Source organism: Trachemys scripta, chromosome 11, assembly GCF_013100865.1.
Source record: "Trachemys scripta elegans isolate TJP31775 chromosome 11, CAS_Tse_1.0, whole genome shotgun sequence".
Lineage (NCBI taxonomy): Eukaryota > Metazoa > Chordata > Testudines > Emydidae > Trachemys > Trachemys scripta.
In genome coordinates this window covers 62,836,602-62,858,288 of record NC_048308.1, presented here as the reverse complement: position 1 = coordinate 62,858,288, position 21,687 = coordinate 62,836,602, and the positions used below count along the sequence as shown (strand labels likewise).

Here is a 21,687-nt window from a genome sequence, read left to right as displayed (position 1 = left end):
CCTGGCTCCTCATCCAAGCTGTCTCTCTCCTCCACTGACCTTCACATTCTCTGCCCACTCTGGCTCCTAGTCACAATCTACCTTCCCAAGATCCTCATCCAATCTTAGTGTGTCGCTGCCTCATGGGCTTCTTTTCTCCATCTCTTTACCCAGCCTGCCCCAGTTCTCCCCACGCTACTCATCTCATCTGTCTCCCTTCCCCCTTTACCTCTTCCTTCTGTCCCACTGGTTCTAAGTCCGAGTCTCTTTGCCTTGCCAATTGACATCCCCCTCCCAGCTCCCTGTCTGAGTCTCTTTGCTTACTAGTCCCACTCCCCCGGCTCCCAGTCTCCTTGCTCAGCTAGTCCCAATATCCCCCCACCTCATTCTCAGTCCAAGTTTCTCTCTTCCCCACCACCAGCCTTCAGTCTTCCCTAGCCCAGTGGATCAGGTACCCATTTGCATCTGGGTGGACTGGAGGCAGCCTTTCTATGTGAGATCAAGCAAGACTCTGACCCCTCACTTTGGGGATTGTAGCCGAGCACCTGGAGCACTCAGCCACCATGCCTCATAGTAGGGTGACCAGATGTCTTCATTTTATAGGGACAGTCCCGGTTTTTGGGTCTTTTTCTTATATAGGCTCCTATTACCCCTCCCCCCGTCCCGATTTTTCACACTTGCTGCCTGGTCACCCTATCTCATAGAGGCTTATACTTAGGCCAGATTTGAGCAGACACATCCCTGATACGAGGTCAGAATCTCCCAAATTTCAAGTCCCTCCTCCAAAGCATGGGGGTGCGAGAGCTGTTAAAAAAAAGAATTTTTTACTATGGGAAAACCGATGTGTTATTCTCCTAGTCTCATCCTTGGAAACAGCTGAACTGTTTTGGCTGAAATTAAAAGAAAGAAAGAAAGAAAGAAAGAAAGAAAGAAAGAAAGAAAGAAAGAAAGAAAGAAAGAAAGAAAGAAAGAAAAAGAAAAATCAGCTTGAGACAGACACTTGGCATGGAAAATTTCAGCCCCAGCAATTAAAGTTTGGCAAAGTTATGAGCAATGGAAAGGAGTCTTATAATGGGATGTGCCAGGCAACCTTAATAACAGGCAGTACTACCAGCCCAGCCTATGATCAATTTTTAAGCATAATGATCGCTGATTTGCATCTTTGAAGGATTCCATTTATTGCTTCTTGCAAAGCTTCATTATAACTAAAACCAAATCATGGCATTTATCTAGTTAATCATATGGTCACATCACTGATGCAGCTATTCCCTTAACAGCAAAAAATAGCCCATGTCAGCAGAATACAACAGGGAAAGTAATAACTGCTGGAGTATAAATCTTTTAAGTACTAATACTCTTTATGCATCAAAGAAAATTAAATGCTTAAATTGTGACATTAAGTAAACATCATAATCCCATGAAATTCCTAAATGCTCGAATCACATGGAAGAGAGTTAAAAGATGGTGTTCTCATGTGTATCATGTGGAAAAGCTCTCCCTCCAAAATTAACAAGTGTGTGTGTGTGTGTGGCAGGGGGGTAGGGGGAGCGGGAATTGTAAAATATTCCTTAATGCTGGGAACAAAAATCTGTTATCTTTAAACCCAACCGCTAGAATGGTTATTTTGATTGTTTCTAATGTATATTGCAGCAGCACCTAGAGGCCTTATCCCCATTGTGCTAGGTGCTGTACAAAACTCATACCAAAATGATGGTCTCTGCACCAAAGAGCTTGCAGTCTAAGTATAAGTAAAGAGACAGCAGGTGGATTTAACGAACAGACCAGCGGAGCACAAAGTCACACTAAGATAGCTGTGATCAGTATTCTCTACTCATTTTATCAGTAACTCGGGGTATCTGACAGATATAAAATAAATGGTAAAAAAAAAAAAATCTTATAGAACATTCCCCTCCACACACAAAAAAGATCTGAATTAAACCAACCGAAAATAAAAGCCATGATTCAGCACATCTTGTTTCTGGTACTGGACTTCAAAAAATAGATTCAAAGTTTGCCTAAATAAAGGGCCTGACCCTACAAACTTTACCAATAATCCTCATGCAAACAGTACCATTAATTTCAAGATTTTAAGTATCTGCATTTGGAGGGATTTAGGCATACAGATTAGGCCCAGCATGTTTAAGGGGAGCGATATTCAATCTTTAGGGCTTGTGTAACTGAGGTGAGGGAATGGAGAATCAGGCTCTGAGGAGACGCCTACACGGCCAAAAAATCCCCACGGCAGCAAGCCTCAGAGGCTGGATTCACTGACTTGGGCTCACGGTGTTCAATAGCAGTGTAGATCTTCCCACTTGGGCTGGAGCCTGCGCTCTGTAACCTGGCTATCAGGGAAGGTCTCAGAACCCGAGCCCCAGTCCGTGCACTAACATCTACACTGCTATTTTTAGCCCCATAGCTCAAGCCCCGTGAGCCCAAGTTAGTTGACCCAGGCTCTGAGACTCGCTGCATTGGTTTCTTTTTTGCAATCTAGACGTACCCTTGATGTCTATCATTCCCTTTCAAATCTGCAATTTTAAAATGAAAACAGCACCCAACAGAATATTCTCTTTCCATTTTAGCAACATAAATGTACTTCATCTCCGTTGACCCAGAGTGGAGCATGGTATTTAACATTTAACTATACAAATCTGATCCCGTTTGTGCCTGCATGTTTTTGTTTGGCAGAAACACATTCTGTGAACCACCGTTTTCATTTCAAGTTGACACAAGGCAGCTTATCCAGAGCAAGGCTGAACATACCTCCTCAGTTCATCCTGCCACCTGTCTGAGGCAGGGCCGGCTCTACCTTTTTTTGCTGCCCCAAGCGGCGAAGCAAAGAACAAAAAAACAAAGAAACGGCCGCAGCAGTGCCGCAGAAGAAGAAAAAATGGAAAAACTGCCATCGAACTGCCGCTGAAGAAGAAGAAAAAAAAGAAAAAGCTGCTGCCGAAGAAGGGGGAAAAAAAAAAAAGTCGGAGTGCCGCCCCAAGAATGGACGGAGTGCTGCCCCTTCAGATTTGCCGCTCCAGGCACCTGCTTCCTTAGCTGGTGCCTAGAGCTGGCCCTGGTCTGAGTTACACTTTCAAGGGAAGGCACATCAATGTGGCTATTGCGTATGCTCACTAACAGGCATAGCTGCTCCCCTTGAATTACTGAAATGATATTACACAATAACATACCTAGTATGCATGGAGCATTTCTCATGTTCAAACACATAGCAACTCATTTGTACTCACTACGTCTCTGTGAGACCCAAAACCTACTGAAGTTAATAGGAGTCTTTCCATTGACTTCAATGGGCTGTGGATTGGGCCCTACCCCTGCTCACATTGGCTAGCAGCTACTCACGTGAATAGTTCCAGTGAAGTCAATGGAGCTAGATAATGTGAGTAAAGTGGTTCACAATCTGACTCTAAGTCTTATCCATGAAGTGACTGACCCAACGTCACATAGCCAGTGAGTGGCAGATCAGGATACAGATTCCCATCCCATCCCTCATTCCTATAAACCTACCCACCCACCTTCCCACAAACAGAAAAGACTCCTCTACTTGCCTGCTAGAGGGTCTTTTTAAAAAATGAAATAAAAATACATGTACAAGTAGCAGTAACCTTCTTCATGTCCAAAATAATTAAAATAGTTCAGGACCTAACTCTTCAGTCATTATTCAAACAAATCTTCCATTAAATCAATGGGAGCTTTGTAAGAAAGGACTGTAGAATTGGGCCACCGTCATTATTTTTGTACAAACCATTAATAGACAACAAAATTTCGAAAGTTAAAAAAGATGTTGTTTGAGCAATAGGAGAGTTTTAAAATAGCACCTGAAATCTCTTACTTATCTCTGTATTTGCAGACCTCTGTTTAACAAAGGGTATACTGATTTCTGATTTTCAAATAAAAAAATGCTTTTGGAGTCAGACATCTTCTCCAAGTTTCAGCCTGGAATAAATCTCTCCAGCTATTTTGTAAATCCACAAAAACAGACCCTTAATGATGGAAATGCAATTGTGTGACACTATCTCACTACTATGAACTGTTGCCTTGGTAAATATGCAAACTGAGACAGTTGAACTAGGTCTAACTACATGGGCACAACTGCCTTATAGTGACGTGTTAGCTAAGTCCTTTGGCAATAGCCAAGTGTCAAAGTAGATCTACACCCTTTAAAATTTGCCTGCTATGTCCCTGATTCAGGAATGTACCTATTCCCATGCTTAACTTTAAGCACATACTTGAAGATATGCATAAGATGTTTTCCTGAATCGAGGCCCAGATGCTTAAATTAAATGAGCTATCCTATCTCATAGAGCTGAAAGGTCATTGAATCCAGCCCCCTGACTTCACTAGCAGGGCCAAGTACTGATTTTGCCCCCAATTGGCCCCCTCAAAGATTGAACTCACAACCCTGGGTTTAGCAAGCCAATGCTCAAACCACTGAGCTATCCCTTCCCCAGGCTCAGTTATGTCTCCCAGAGCCAGAGGACGGTTGGTGGGGACAAGAGGTCACTGAGATATTATGCTTGCGTAGGGCAGGAACAGGCATAATGGGCCAGATTCTGGTCTGAATTGCACCAGTCTTCTCTACTGTTTTTAGTGGATTTACTTCCCATTTTAAATGGGCCATTTACATTGATGCAACTGAGCATTGAATCTAGCACAATGTCTCTGTTGGTAGGGCTGCTCCTGGGAATACACTCACCTGTAGCCATAGCCACAACCCACCCAGATACACCCCTCCACGATGTTCAGTGCTGTCAGCAGCACCAGCAGCTCCCCATCCCATTACACTTGGAGAGCCCTAGCTGCAGGATTGCTTCCTGCATGGGAGCACTGGGATGAGGAGGGAAGGGGTTCTCTGCACGCCTCACCTGCTAGCACATAAATACTGAAGCAGCATGTAATTTGGCCCGAAGTGTTTATTTTTCTCCTGTCATTAGTGCATGTACATTTTTTTCAGAGCAGGTTTAAGACAATTGAGTCAGAAAGCCCTAGTCACAGAATACTAGCTACAAAAGGAGCTTGCTTAACACCTCTGCACTCGGGCAACTCCTCCAAATACCTACTCTGCTTTCTATTGTGCAATCAGCTCCTTGTCTATTCACTGTGCTGTCTTTGCACCCCAGGATTTTGTCGCCAAAGCGGGAACTTGAGATACGCAACCCATTGAAGGCTTTTTGAAAATTCAAACTCACCTCAGGGGCTATTCTCCTTTGCATTCATGTGCATATATCTCAATGATAATACAGCCCCTGGTGGACAGACTCTGACCTCACAACGCCTCTTGAAATAAGAAGATTGGACACAATCAATAGGGCCTTAATGGGAATTTTACGTGGCAGGATAGAACCCTTAGTCTACACAGCCTCCCCACTCCGAGATGCTTAGTTAAATCAGACCTCCTCCTTCTCTGCAGTTGTCACTGTATCACTTATTAGCAAATCACTATTCATTTTCATAAAATTCAGGTGGTTTCTGGGAGGTTGACCCTCTATTGAATATTGGTATGTCACTGGGGGGGCCACCTCACACACATCCCCTCATCTGGACAGAAATCCTGCCTCCGTTTTCCCTCTTGATTCCTCAATAACCCCCGAAGAGGCTTTCACAAGTCCAATAACAGTGTTTCTTGGAGTCTGGTTTTATTAACACAGAATTCCAAAATAAGCACGAAAAGGTCTTCCATCCCAGGCTTACCCTGGGCACAGCCCCACCTCCTGGAGGAACTCTCTTCCTCTGTTCTCTAAGTCTCTAGAGAAGACCCCAGGCCTGGCCTGCCTTCTTTGTCTTCTCCCCAAAAGGAAACCCAAACGTCCAGCTGGGCCTTTTTTCCCAGCCCCACTTCCTTCCTCAGGGACCATTACAGGAGACTGACTGACTGTCAATCCGTCTCAGTCTCTCTCTTGCATTCTGCATGTTCACTCTGCAGTCCCCCTTTGGCTATCCACTGACCCCTGTTTTCTAACCCAACAGAGGCCTGGTTCAAACTGTCATGTGACTAAATTCCTTCACTTGGGGAGGCAAATTGGCTGCAGGACAGGTGCACTAAGACTGCTATCTCCCTTTAAAAAGGGCTGGTCACCATATAACACGGTACTGTATTTATGCACTTCAGATTTTTTTAAACGTGGCTGAATGGAATTTGTTCTCCATGGCTTTGGGCAGACAATGAATTTCTGTCTTGATCTCCAAAAAAGCTTCTGGAGAGACTCCATTCCACAACTGGGTTTGGATACACACTTTTTCTATTTGCCACGTTACTCATTACCAATTGCTTGGCTATTCCTGAAGTTAGTGATGCTAATAAATACTTAGGACCAAGTTCTCAGCTTGGGTAGATCTGTGTAACCCTATTGACTTCATTGAAATCATGCTGATTTACTCCATTGAGGATCTGGTCCATGTCTTAGATTTGATTTTAGCATGTTTTAAAATATTTTTTTAAACATCATTTGGATTTATCATTGCTTGCTGGCATGTGGCACTTAATTCCATGTCAGTGATTAAATCAATGTTCTTTGGTACAATTAGTACCTTTACAAACATCTTCTCACTTCCCTGGGTATAATTCCAAGAAGAAAACATCAAAATAGCAAAAACACACTTGATATCGGTAACAGATTTCTTCCTCCCATTCTTCCCAAAGGCCATCTTGGAAAGAATATATGCAAATTTGATCCTTCTGAAAGCACAGTATTTCCTTCATGGCTGAAGCAGTGCTAAAATCCATCTGAAGTTGGGTTGCCAATTTTGTTTGGACGTATTCCTGGAGGTTTCATCACATGACATAATCTTTAATTCCTGGAGACTCTAGGACAATCCTGGAGGACTGGCAACCCTAATCTGATGCCCAACAGATGTACCCGTCAGCAAGTCATGTCTGAGCTTTGCCAAGAATCATACATTTCATCATACTTTTCTATAAGGAGAAAACCAGACAACTGCCCAGTGGCTAACATCACAGAGCACAGAACCCCTCAGTTCACGGTACTGCAGAACACCCATTAAATACTTCTCATACTGCATGCTACTAGTAGGGACCTATTCTGATGCAACATGAACTTGTTTTTTCCCCAGAAGTATGTTTTTTTCTGTCCTGTAAAGCCGCTTTCCTTTTTAAACGTTTTTAAATGGTGAGACAGAGCTGAATTTAAATTAATTTGTTGGCTGATGAGCTTCTGAAGAGATTCAAGGCTGAAACCCTGTATTTCTTTCTTGATTTATTTAACATTCAAACACCTCCTGCTTCTTCAACCGTGCACATCAAACTCTGGCACTGTTGCAATGCAACTGCTTTCCCCAGGACCGCAGTAAGCCAAGAATGGACTATGTGTTAGGTTAACACATGCCTCTGGTGAAACAAAAGATTGTGTCTCTGAATGACACTTTAAGGTTGCAAAGCAATACTCTTGATATAATTTCCCTGTCGTCTTTGCTTACTTGCCCAGACGTTTTTTTCCTATGATTATTACTATCAGTACTGCAACTTCAGCTCAGGTTATAAAGCTCAAGCTGCCATCTATTTGTTTCATACATCATCAGTAAAAGCAGAGAGCAGACAGCAGCTCATTTTCATACACTGGCAGGCAACCACAAAGAAAATAAATTTGTTTTCACATTTTAACATGATAGGCTGATGCTGTAAGACTGAACAACAGAAAAGAAAAAAACAACAACCCCAAACTCTTGTTTAGACTGAGGAAAGATGATCGAGAGAAGCACAAAGAAGTACTCAGTGAGTCATTCTCTTTGCCCAAGCCACATATAATGATCACAAAGCACTGAGGAACAAAGGATCAAAATCCTTTAGTTTAAATAATATTTTTTATATTCACCCATCAAATTTCCCCTGTGATCCCCAGAAGAAAGAACTGCCAATTGCTATATATCATTGAAGGAGAAATAATACTTATTACTTTGAGAAAAAAATCTCAGCATATGAGGACCACAATATCTGGCAGAAAAACAAGGTAAAATTGTAAGTAAGGGTTTGTACAATAACTGATTGGAGACACTCGTATACATACAATACTGTAAAGCTTGTTAATCCTCACTGAGATAATCCATTTGATCATTCTTTATAACACAAACACAAAAACAACTATTCTCAGGTCCCTTCTTACAGCTTAGCAAGGATTTTATGTAGCATGAAATTTACTAGGAGTAAAAGTTTGTCAGGGTGCTGTAAAGAGGTCTTATATACCACAGCTTATACCACAGTACAGCTTTTACAACATGTACTACAGAACACAGAAAGGTTGAGATGAAGTAATATCAGAAATAATCAAAAAGACGTGTCAAAATAAATGAAGAAGATACACTTGGTGATGCACTATCCTTATTGGACTACTTGGCTACTAATTCTGCAAGGGGCTGATCACCCTAAAGCACCTGGCAGGATCAGAGTCTACATACTGAGAGTTGCATTGGGATCTAATGTATCATTAAGCATTTTTTCACTCCCAAATACCTGCAATGAATGGATATGCAAAGTTAAAATGTTAAGATCCAACTTTTATTTAAAATTAATGAAGGGTGAACCTCAGTGTTTTGGAGGTCTGGATCTCAGGTTTGGAAACCTTGTGAGAACTAGCTTTCATGCAAGACTGTCCAGCAGGTTCTGGTATAAGTATGGATATTTAGCATTTTGATATCTGCCCTCTTCTGACTCAAACAAATGTTCTGACCCCCTAGAGGCTGCAGAATTGGACCCAGAATCCACTGGAGTGGCGGACACTCAGTATGCTATTCTTGTGAGGTGCTGAGTACGCTCAACTTCTAATGAAGCCAATGGGAGCTAAGGATGCAGAGTGCTTTGTAGGGGGCACTCAGACCCTTGCAAATTTGGATCATGAGTCAACATGAAGGGCAGACGAACATTTTATGATAAATAAAGTAACCAAAATTTGTATAACCTCAAAAGGAGGTTGAATTTGCTCCATGTTTTAGGTATATGTCTTGTTGGTTTTAGTTTTACTGATCCAGCTCGTCCAGTCCTATATAAAATTGGTTTCCTTTCTGAAACAATATAACTAATAAAACCGATTGCCACTGCCTCTAAGTTACGAGATACAGCAATGGCCTTTTATGAGCAGAAAGCTTGCTTGGTTGCAAATAATTCTGGCCTCTACTGATGTATGTACAGACATTTCCCCTTTCCCTTAAAGGAGATAAGGAACAGGAGTAGCTGTTGCTATGGAAACGAAGCGCTACGCAGACCAATATGTGACCCAAAGGTGATAGCCATTGAAAGCAAAGTGTGAGCTAACAAAGCATGCATTAGTATAATGTAATTATTTTATACAATACACTCTGTCTGGGAACATAAGAACTGCCATGCTGAACCAGGCCTGAGGTCCATCTAGTCCTGTGACAGTGGCCAGTACCAGATGCTTCAAGAGGAAGATATAAGAACTCCAGTGTAGGCAGACGTATTAGATCCCATCTCGGTCTCTAATAGTTACAGATTGGCTTAAGGCCAAAAGCATGAGGTTTAATATTCCAAAATTGTTGTAAGCATTAACTATAATAAATCTAGATATTCTGGTTACCCGTATCAATGTCCAATCCCTTTTTGAATTGTACTAAGGTCGTGGCCTCAACAACTTCCTGTAATGACGAGCTCCACAATATAATAATACAATGTGTCAAATAGTATTTAATTTTATAACTTTTGAATTTGTCCCCTTTTAATTTTATTCTCTGATCCCTTGTTCTTGCTCTGAAATTGGGAGAACAGAAGCTCACAATCTATCTTCTTTATGCCATTCATTATTTTACATACTTCTATTTCCTCATATTCATTTCCTGCATTTTACAGTTATTTAAATCTAATAAAACACTTTGCCTCTAATTAAGGCTACTACCTGTCTCTCTGTTAAGCTTATTAAGTCATTGCTGTTTAAACAGTGGACTGAATAAGCAGTAGCTTCTGGATATAGGCTAAAACACATCTCTGATTTGGAAAGTACAGCAGACCTCTCAACTGATCTCAGTGAGGCATGAAAAAAAATCTTTCCCAGAGTTAATTTTCAGTTTACCAGACAATTTTCTGAAGATAAGCCAGGCTCTCACAATTTAAAATCATTTAAATAAAAAGCATCTAACTGTGAAAACAGATGCAATGCTCTGTCTGTTAATTTATGGGACATCCTCAAAATTGCAACCTTCCCAGCACATTAATACCTTCACTGTGCATTTAGAGTAAATTCTTACCTGTCCCCCTTTTGGCTGGTACCGGATGTTGTCTGTCGATCCAATTTTGGACCTGACATTCTTGAGGTCTGGCAGAGGCTGGTTAATAAGTCGTAGTTGCTTAGGTGTGGCTGGAGATTTTGGAGGAGTGCGTATGATGGCGACTTTCTTCTCAGTGGGCACCAATATAGCAGACTTGGGAGTGCCTGGAGTATGAGGGGTTCTGGAATAGCTTGGGGTCCCAGGAGTGCCTGGGGTACGGGAGGAGTAGCTGGGTGGGGTACCAGGGGTAATGGCAGTGGATCCAGGAGTAGTGGGCGTAGAAGTGCCACTCTTTCCTGTCCTGCTGCGAATTGGCTCCGATCCTATATTGAAGACACAACAGCGTTAAAACCACATGGATAAATCATTTTTTTCTTCATAGTGTGTCTCCACAGACTATGACACCTATAATGATAAGTATCCTGAAGCAAAGCCCACCAACTCGATGGACAGACGCACACTGACTTCAGTGGGCTTTTGGATTAGGCATTAATGTAGTCTATATAGTGGAGATGGTTTCGATCGTAAACTTTTGAACAGCAGATTTCAAATACCTGGCTGCTTTCGGTCATGTACGATAGCTAGTAGCTTTGTATCTACATAGAATCCAGAGAGTAGATCCTCAGCTTGTGTAAACAGTCATAGCCACATTGACTTCAAAAGAGCAATGATCATTTACTCAACCTATGGATCTGCCCCCCAGGTAATTTGCTTGCTGTATGGATGCACGTCCTTGGCTTCCACTGAGTTTGCAGAAGAGTCCTCTTAGTGCACTCAAAGGGACTGATTTAATGGCCAATGAAGTCAATCGGAATCATTCTATTTATTTCACTGGGGATGGATGAGACCCAAGGTACCGGTGCTCCTGGGGCTAAGGAGAAAGCCTCTTTGTTGAACACGACACATTAAATGGATTAATCACTCTTTACTCTCACCTTCACTTTTCCCAGATTGGGCTCTTTCTTTCCCAACCAACCGTCAATTAGGGTTCTCTCATTGCACTGACTGTGCAGGAGAGAGAATGGGATTTTCCTGCCTCCCTGCAGCCTTTATTTTTTTTCCCCTCAGGCTTCCACCCCTTTTGGCAAATGCACTCTGGTATACATCTGCCCCAGCCAGAAGGATGGGCAAGTTGTTCATTTGCTGCTATGCCAGCCAGGGGTCACTGTGCACTGAGAGGGGCTGTACTTTACCCCTGATACTCAAACTGGGATTTTCAAAGGATTTTCAGTGGGATTTGGGTATCTAACTCCCTTTACATAACACAAGAACTAAGGGTCACCCAATGAAATTAAAAGGCAGCTGGTTTAAAACTAACATAAGGAAGTACTTCTTCATGCAACACACAGTCAACCTGTGGAACTCATTGCCAGGGGATGTTGTGGAGGCCAAACATATAACGGGGTTCAAAAAAGAATTAGTTCATGGAGGATAGGTCCATCAGAGGCAATTAATCAAAATGGTCAGGTATGCAACCCCATGCTCTGGGTATCCCTAAACCACTGACTGCCAGATGCTGGGACTGGACAGCTGGGGCTCCATCACTCAAAATTGCCTCGTTCTGTCCATCCAGCAGCAGTCACTATCAGATACAGAACACAGGGCTAGATAGACCATTGGCCTCACCCAGTATGGCCGTTCTTATGTTCTTAGGCTTCTTTGAAAAAGGTTGTAAGAATGGTTTCTGAAGAGACAGAAGAATTCCTGCGGGACAGGAGAGTACCAAGCCAGGTTCTGAGGCCTGAGCTGAATGCTAGACTGGCAATGGGGGATGTCTGGAGAGAGGGGTGGTTACATTTTCTTGGTCTTAGGGTAACTTGTTTAGATGTATGGGTCTATAGATTTGCTCCTGTGCAAACAGGTCCCCCCTTCAACTCCTGGAAATCCTGGCTGGTAAACTCTCTGGATGCATTCAATAGTATACACCTTCCATTAGGGTACTTTCACTAAGTGTCTTCATTATTGCTTTCTCCCTTATGCTCCGAGTACAACACAAACATGGCAGCAGCTAGAAGCAGCCCCCTTTCCTGATTGCTGTCCTGCTTGCTGGCTCAGCCTTCGATACTGCTTGCTTTCTTCTCCCTGTTATCCAACTGGTGAGCTAATGACTGCAATAGGTTTTCTACAGATACAAGTGCTCCCTTCTAACCTTCCAAAACTCCTCTTACTTAACCACACCCAGTACGCTGGGTGCTAAGTGCTGCCCTACTTGTAGCTGCTAACAGCACTCTCACATTCTGATAAAAAGACCTTGCTGGTTAACTGCTGTGCCTTTCTTCTGATGAGTCACCCCAATAACTTACATACAACTCTTTTTAGGTAAAGCTTCTTCCTAGCTTGGCATTAACTAGGCACCAGGAGACCATTAAACCAAACCAACAAATCTTGGTATTTATTAAATAAGCCTTCCATTTTCATGAGATCATCACAATTATTATTATTTTTAAATTATACTGCTCACACTGAGTGAGTTTCTTTTTTCTGTTTGTTTATAAATAGTCTATATTAAATGTGTCACACAACTGGGAAACCCATGTGAAGGGAATTTTTTTTATACAAGAGAAGGGCCTCAACTGCAGCCCTAGGTCTGAGCAACCCAAAGATCGGTTCCACACCTGGACTCAAACCTTTGTCGCTATATTGGGTCACAACAGCACCCCAAATCTGAACATGGCCAATTTCGGGTCCAGATCTCTGGGCCCAGCAGTACAACTCAGGCCTACTTCTTAAAGGCAAAGAAAAGGTAAGGATGGATTTAGCAAGTGTGTGAAATATATAGCAAGGGCAGGTGAAGGCCCCAGGAGAGTTAGGTTTGCAGAGAAACATACGGGTAGTCCGTCGTACTGAAGAGGAGATGGAGCTATTGAGGGAGAAAGAATTCTCATCTCTGTCCCGGTCTCCTGATATACCTCTCCGAGTGGGGAGGATGGAGGAAGGTCTTGGTAGAGAGGAACGCTTTTCTGGACTCTTGGTTATTCCATCCTGATAGGAGCAAAAAGGAAAAAAATGGCTTTGCAGTAAACATAATTATCCAGATTGTGATCTCTCACTAGTTTAATACACGTGCGATTTCATGGTAGTCCCTGACTCAGACCAGTGCAACTGAGATCAAATGACGCCCAGTTCCTTTACATTTCATGCAGGAAGCTCTGATGATTACCCAGGTGTGATGCGTCACTTAACTCCCTTGGGATTTACTGACTTTGGACATCTAGCTTTTAGATTGACTGCCTCTTAGGGGAAGAAATTTCAAAAGTGCTCAGCGTTGGCTGAACTCTGCTCTCATTGAAGTGAATGGCAAAACTCCCCCTGACTTCAATGAGAGCTGAGTTCGGTCAATACTGAATCCTTTTGAAATCCCACTCTAGTTTTTCAGTTTGCCTAAGACAATGCTGAACACATTTTTACAAGGCTCCTTAAATGTCTGGTTGACTATTTCAGGGGAAATTCCCCTCTGTTTATTTCCTGGCTTCACTGAATAGACCCTGAATATATATGCTGTTTCACTGATTTGACCAAAAATGTATCAAGACCTGATTTTGCTCCCACTGAAGTCAATTTCAAAACCCGACGTGAGTTCAGTGAGGCAAAAATGGACCCTTGGAGCGTGATCCAAATCCCAATGAAGCCAAATCTGGGGGTCTTTCTATCAGTTTCAGTGGGCTTTGGCTCTTAGTGAAAGAGGCGTTCTGGTTAGGAAGTCATGGAACAAGAAATCCTGAAAGATCATTTAGTCTAATGGGCTTTCTTATGCAAGTGGAAGCAAAGATCCGGGGCCCAATCCTGAAGTCCCATGGGATTCCACCTGCAGTTGGATTGCAGGATCGGCCCCCCAGGACGTTTCAGACTCTACATTATTAGGTAACATGAGTGCTGAAATGCTGCCTTTTGAAGCACTAAAAGAGTGTTATATTTTCCTCAAAAATGAGATTTTGGAGAATTTAGGCTGCTGATTAAATTTTCAAAGCAGGGATATTAGCTGCTGGAGCCTTAGCCTGTTTTCTTCTTTATTGACCTTTTCCATGTTTAGATCAGCGTGTGTCTGCTTCTTTACTTCACTTAGATCAGTGTACATCTGAGTATGTTCAAGTATTTGTGCACTTGTGAGATGGGTAGCCAAATGCAGCCTGGCATAAGCAGGTGTCTCCTGTGGTAATCCCAGGGCCAAATACCAAAAATTATCCCAACTCGTACAAGAAGCATCTTTGTGGGTTGGTGGGAAAATGGTTGCAAGTGGGGCGAAGTGGCTAAGCAGTGTAGTGTTCACCAACTTGGCCTTCAGTGGGTGTGTAAAACAAGTGAAATGTATGCACAGGGGGGCTGGAAGAGCAAGCCGTCATTGGGAAAGTGTAAGACAAGCAGGCTTCTCTTCCTGCAGCATCCTTAACACTTGTAGGGCTAAATTTTACCCCTAAGGTAATCGGTCTCAGCTTTCATTGAAAGTTGTGCCCTCTTATGCTAGGGATTGCATTTGGTCCCCCCAGAATACTAAATGAGTGTAAATTACAAACTTACTGAAAGGCATGTTGGTGCTGCTGTCCTTAGCCACTTACATTTATTTTATGACCAATTTACTCCGGGGCTAGCTACTCTACTTTTGTAAATAGGTGCAACTCCACTGAAGTCAAGGGAACTCTGTCCATTTCACCAAGGGTGGATCTGGCCCTACATGTATAATTCATGGTTTTTGCAGGGTTGTAGCCATGTTGATCCCAGCATATTAGAGAGACAAGGTGGATGAGGCAATATCTTTCATTGGACCAACTTCTGCTGGTGAAAGAGACAAGTTTTTGAGCTTACACAAAGCTCTTCAGGTCTGGGAAATGTACTTGAAGTGTCACAGCTAAATATAAAGTGGAAAAGATAAGGAGCTAACACGTGTTGCAAGAAACCATTCCAGGCGAAGTGGGTAGTCAACACTTCTACAGTCATAGGACAAAGGAGAGTTAGTGGTATAATTTATGTCATTTATGATATAGCTGAATTTATCCTGAAGAATCTGTAATAATCTCCTTTGTTTCTATATATGTTGTGTCTCAAGCTCTGTTGCCTGGAGCCCAAGTCTCCTGCCACTGGATCTGAGTAACTCTCCAAGTAACTTCACTGAGGCTTTGTCTACACTAGCACTTTTGTTGGTAAAGCTGTTGTCAGTCAAGGGTGTGAAAAAAACACCCCTCCTGACCCACATAACTTTCACCGTCAAAAGTGCTGATGCAGATGTCGCTATGTTGACAGGAGAGGCTCTCCTGCTGACATAGTTAATGCTGCTCATTGGGGGTGGTTTAACTCCCGCCGGCAAAGAGAGGATACATAGGAGACCTTACAGTGGCACAGTTGTAGCACCAGCTGTGCTGCTGTAAGGTCCGGTCTACACTATAGACCTATCTCAGTATAACTATGTCACTGAGGGGTGTGAAAAATCCACTCCCCGAGCAATGTAGTGGTACCAGCCTAACCCCTGATGTAGACAGCGCTAGGTCTAAGGGAGAGCCTCTCCTGTTGACATAGCTACTGCCTCTTGTCAGAGGCGGATTAACTATGCCAACGGGAGAAGCTCTCCTGTTGGTGTAGGAGCATCTTCACTTAAGTGCTACAGCGGTGCAGCTGTATGTGACGACAAACCCAGGTAACTTCACTGAGACTTACTTAGATTCAGCAGGGAGAGAATAAGATCCATGAAATGCCCCTTTCTGAGCTACCTCTCTCTAACTCTGCTACCTTACCTTAGCATCTGATTTTGAGTATGGAAAGCAGTCTCTTGGGCCTGCTGAGGAGGGCCGTACAAAGTAACTGTCTGTATCGAGAAAAGTAGCCCTTTTAGTAGTTAGTGAGCAAGCTGAGCTGGGTCTTGGAGGAAGCAATGACTTTGCTCTAGACTTTGAGGCAGGAATCTTTGACAAAGAGGAAGTCTAGTCATGAGAAAACAAACAGAAGAAACATAACATGAAGCTGAGCAATGAGATGAAAGGAAAACACATGCAAAATGGATAAATGAAAAAATGCCAAGCTATGAATTACACTTCCTTTTTCCAATCAGCACAGGTAAAATTCGGAGACACACATGCAAATAGGTATTGTGAAATGCAGCATTTGGCTCCGAGATCGAATTGACTCTACAGGTACATCCAGACAGCAGCTGAGAAATAATTCCCAGCTCGGGTACACATACACATGCTAGCTCTGTTCAAGCCAGTGCCTAAACATAGCAGTGTGTGCACAGTGGCTCAGGCTAGATGCCTCAGTATGCATCCCAGAGGTCGAGTGGGATTGTCCTCAGGTGACTAGCCTGAGCTGCCGCCTGTGCCACCACATCCACACTGCTATTTTTAGACACTAGCCAAAGCAGAGCTAGTAGGTGTCTGTCTACCCAAGCTGGGAATCATGTCCCAGATGCTGTGTAGACATACCCTATGAAGGGCCTCAATACAGTCCTCCTTTTTTGCAGATGCAAGTTTGCCCCCTCTTTTAAGTGCAGACGAAAAGGCTAGTTCGTAAGCATTTACTACAGGTGGGAATTTGCAGGACCAAAGATAGAGCCTGCTTTTTTAAAATCAAGTCCTGGATATGAAGTATTTCTCTCTCTGGGAATGTTCCACAATAAAATGTTAGTAGGAGATTTAGAAAAAAAATTAATGGTACTACTCAAAATGGGGAAATGACCTCTTCTACCGTATTAACCCTTAAAATCCAAGGTAATATGCAATATTCTGTACTCATTACACTCCATTAGAAAGATGGGCAGATTGTGAGTCCCTCACTGAACATTGGCAAGCAGTGTCACACCAGTTCCAATGAAGTCACTAGGACTACTTGGCTTAGTAATGCCTCATTAATGTAAGGGGTTTGTAATCTGGCTCTATTTTTTTTCCCCTTAAAGGATATAAGGTATAATGAAAAAGAATAATTGGAAGCTATTATCGTGGCAACGAAGGCCTGATTCTGCAACACTTTACTTACACAGAGGTGAAATTACTCATGTGAGTAGTCCCAATGGGACTACATATGTGTAAGAACTACTCAGCACGAGCAAGAGCTGCAGAATTGGGCTCTTAACAATGCATAGTAGGACTGAAAAAATCAGCTTTACCAGTAGACACCATAAGAAATCAGGGTACTGTAAGTTATATCACTCATGAAACACTGGGCCTGAATCTCTTCTCCCTACTCTCACTTTATACTGGTGTAGCTCCCCCGACTACAGTGGAGTTATTCCTAATTTACACCAGTTTAAAAGAGATCAGAATCAGGCACATTAACACTGTTTAAAACACTTTTTAAATTGTAATGAAATAAAGGAATAAAAGCTATCATTTCAGTCCTGCTGCATTATGAGATTGGGCCTCGGTAGAAAGCATTGTTAATTTGGCAGCCTCTATTGTAGGAGACGAGCTCAGTTCAATGACTGGAGATACTTTAACACTGTGAGTGTATTTCTAAAAACACCGCTTTTATGTACACATATTATTCATTGTTAGAATATTTATTATTTTCCTATCTAAAGTACAGGGAGGCATATAACTGATCAATGGCATGTCTGCTTTAAATACAAAGTGAATAATTTTCATAAAACTGTTCCATCATAGTAAAGTGTTCACCTAGTTAGGCATGCCTCCATTTTTGGGTGCCCAACTTGAGATACTTTGGGCAGACTTACAAAGTGTATTTAGGTGACTCAAGATGCAGAAAGCCTGTGGGAGTTAGGAACCTAACTCACTTAGGCACTTTTGTAAAGCCACTAAACATCAACTCATAGCTTTAGACATCTAAATGCCTTTGCAAATCTGGCCCCTGTGCCTGATTTTGAGAGGGCTGAGGACCAGCAGTTTGGGGCCTACAATCTAACCTAGTACTTTTATACCCTCCATCACTGAAGTATCTGAGCATCTCATAAAGACTAATAAATTTATTCTCACAACACCCTTTGTAGGGAAGATATTACAGCTGGGCAAGGAAGGCACAAAGAGGCAGATGCTACCCCTCTTACTCATACTAAGTAGTATCTCACTCCATGAGTAGCTGCATTGCATAAAAGCACAGCTAATTTGGATCCTAAACACAGCCAGGACAGGGTATTGCAAAATATCTTCCTGTCTCTAAAAGGCTACGTCAGTTAAGGAGAAAGGATGGTCTTGTGAACCATTCTGGGACTCAGGAGGTCTACTCACTCTGCTATGAACTTCCTTTGGCACGGTGGCATGAGGTACTACTTAGCATGAAGAAAGGTGGCAAAATGTGACCCGAAGAGATTAACTGATTTTCACAGGAAATATGTGATGGTGCCCAACCCAGTGCTTTATCTGCAATATCATCTTCCATCCTTGACTGTCCAAGATGGGAAGATATTTTGCAAAATCCTGTCCTATCTGTGTTTCATCGTACTTTTGCTTTCAAACAAATGCCCATTTAGGGCCATATACTACCTTCAGTCTCTTGCAGAACTCCTGCTGCTGCAAGGGCAGGCTGCTTATGTGGGACTGAGCAGTACATGGCCCTTACAATAAGAATGAGCACTTGCAATGGTTAAGAAACTGCTCAAGATGAAACGCGGAAACGTCATTTTATATCATAAGCCAGCTAGCGAGGGGGCAGTCACAATGCATACTTTCTGATATGAATTAGCCAATGTTCTTAACACACAGCTAGGATGGGGACATGATCCTCCCCAGCAGGGTAGAACTGCTTAGCTTTTCCTGAGCGTTGTTCAGAAGTACATGTACGTTGCAGTCAGGTATTAAGGCTCTGCAAATGGACGATGAGCATACTCAGCTGCAATGCTACCTGACATGACAGCTGGAAAGGAGTTGGGGAACTGTTATGAGAAGGCCACTTTGGGAGGGTTGCGCAACACAATACACAGCGAAGCAGGAGGGAATGCAATAGTAATAGGGGACAGGTGCTTGAAAGGTCAGGATGTGGACTGCTTCAGGGAATTAGGAGAAAAGGCAGAAGGTAGAGGGGTGTTTCTGGAAGGGAATGGACTGGGGACTGAGAAGAAAGACCATAGAGGAAGCAAGAAGCGGATAGATTTCAGCTCTTTGCCCTAAAACAACTGACAGGAAGAGTAAAGAAGATACAAAGACAGGAGATGGACCCAGAGGAAGAATGCACGCTGCTTGTTTGTGCCAGTAGTTTTCCAAGGGCACTGATGGCTTTGGCAACAAGCAGATACTGACTTCTGCTAAGGTGACTATAGACATTTACCTCAGAGGAAAATGAACCTCGCTGTTGACCCAAACAGGAAGTCAGTATATGCACTGTCACCTATGTTTCTGGATGTTTTATTGAGAAATATCTACAGATCTCTCAGTTGTGGCTAGAGATGGGCCAAAATTGTAGCACTGGATCAAATACTCATTTGGGGAGAGTTCAGATCTGGATTTGGATCTAAACTGGCACATCACTCATGATGGCCACAAATTACATAAGCTGTTGCCATCATCTTCAACATTATTGATTATAGTATCATCTAATATTATGGGATAAGCACTGACAGTGTGGTTAGCACGTTGCATGGTCCCTGCCCCAAAGGAGCTTACAATCTATTTAGACAGACAAAACAAATCAGACACAAAACACACTGGGAGATCCAGGAGTACGGTTCAATCTTGGAGCACTTTGTTGTGGTCGTTGTTCAATAAGGGGTAAGTCACCAGAGTGCTACAGTTGTGAGCTAGCATGTGTGGACTTCTTGGAAAAAGAGTTACACAGTGGGGATTTGAAAGAACATAAGTCGGGCACCTGGAGTGCTGGGGTGGGAAGGGTATATGGGCAACATGTGAGAAGGGCGGGAGAGTGAGAATGACTAAAGGGGAGGTGGGGCAATACTCACGGACGGGCTGGAGGGAGTCAGAGGTGTGGCGTGGATGGCAGCAGAGATGTAAGTGGTGGTGTAGGCTGTGCTGAGCCTTGAAGGTGAGGACGGGAAGTTTGACAATTTTGTTTAAACCTAACATTCTAAGATGGAGAGTGGTCCAGGACATGACCTCAGCTAAGCCAATCAGGAGGCATATTTGCATATGAGATGTCATTGGTTAACATTTTCCAGAAATCTGTGACCTCTGAGGAGAAAAGCAATAGAAATGTAATGACTCATCACAAGACTCTTTTCAGCCAATCATGAGGCAGGATTTTCTTCTTGTATGTAACAATCCAGCAAGATGACAACAATGGCCAGAAAATCAGATCAGGTAAATCAGTGCAGCTCCAGTGCGCTCCAATGGAGTTATGCTGACTCACACCAGCTGAGGGCCTGGCCCTAAATGCTTTACATTAAACTTTATTGTAACTCAGCGGCTGTGTGTCAACTGTGGATTGAGGGGCCGTCTTTTGTTGTGTGTTTGTACAGCACCTAGCACAATGGGGTCCTTGTCCGTGACCTCAGATGATACAATAATACAAACAATACATAATAATAATAAAAAACCATTATCAAAAACTGTATAATTATCTATTTTTGTAATTCAGAGGCTATGCGGGGAGAATGGCTGTAATAAAAAAAATGAATATGACAAATGAATTCTAAAGGGAAGGCACAGTTATCTACTGAAATTAAAACAAAACCACCTGAGACAGGACAAAAAGGAGTTTTTAGAAAGATGAATGACAAGAGGATTATTTTACTCACTGAAAGTTTTTCCTTTGCTTGTTTAAATACACCTGGAGCCTGGTTTGTTTCACCACCTGCCGCTGTTAGACCCAAAAAAACAAAAACAAAAAACAAAAAAAACCCTTGATGGTTAAAAATAATCATTTTGAATTACTGGACACCTTTAGTATAATCAATTGTCTTGTAAGCACCGTGCAAAGCAATGATCTGGTGAATTATTATATGCAGTATATGCAGCTGCCTTAAGAAATAAAAGAATACATTACCATATTTGTGATAGTTCCAGTTAATTTATTAATTCTAGCCAGCAAATCAGAATTATGTCCTCCTCTTCCTAGTGATCTAGGATTGAGAGCCAAAATTTTTGAGGAATGATTTGTGATTTTGAGAGCCCAAAATGAGACACCTTAAAGGGGCCTAATTTTCAGAAAATACTGAACAATAGCCCTCTGAATATCAGGCCCCTTTAAGGAATCTCAAGCAATCTCACTAGCCACCTTTCAAAATCTTGGCCAAGAACCCTAAATGAAAAGAAACTGATTCACTGCTGTGTATTCACTCCAATATACACGGCTATAACTCCACTGATGTCAATACAGTCACACTGGTATAAAAGTGGAGTAACACAGAGGTCAATCAGACCCTGAGACTTTAGTTTAATATCTTATCATTCAAGCACTGGCACCTATCTTCTTTCAGTGTTATCCTGTGGTTCTTGTCTGATGAAACATGATTTGAGTTACATTTGAGGTGAAACTGATATAGTTGGACTTGGACTCCATCCTAGGGGAAAGTCTAGAAGTTGAGGAGCTCTTCAGAAATGTGTGTACTAAGTGTTCACCATGCTGTTATTCAGGAAGCTATGT

General features: G+C 42.5%; 1 protein-coding gene across 26 annotated transcripts in view; it reads right to left on the bottom strand.

Moving 5' to 3' along the window:
• MAP2 (microtubule associated protein 2) overlaps positions 1 to 21,687 on the bottom strand; it is a 350,150-nt gene that overhangs the window by 30,231 nt on the left and 298,232 nt on the right. For all 26 annotated transcript variants that reach the window (XM_034785842.1, XM_034785840.1, XM_034785849.1 and 23 more), the window contains 3 exons: positions 20,840 to 20,901; positions 13,044 to 13,197; positions 10,195 to 10,538 (listed from right to left, as the gene is read on the bottom strand). In XM_034785842.1, coding sequence (XP_034641733.1) covers positions 10,195 to 10,538; positions 13,044 to 13,197; positions 20,840 to 20,901 — 560 coding nt within the window. The remainder of the gene's footprint in view (positions 1 to 10,194; positions 10,539 to 13,043; positions 13,198 to 20,839; positions 20,902 to 21,687) is intronic.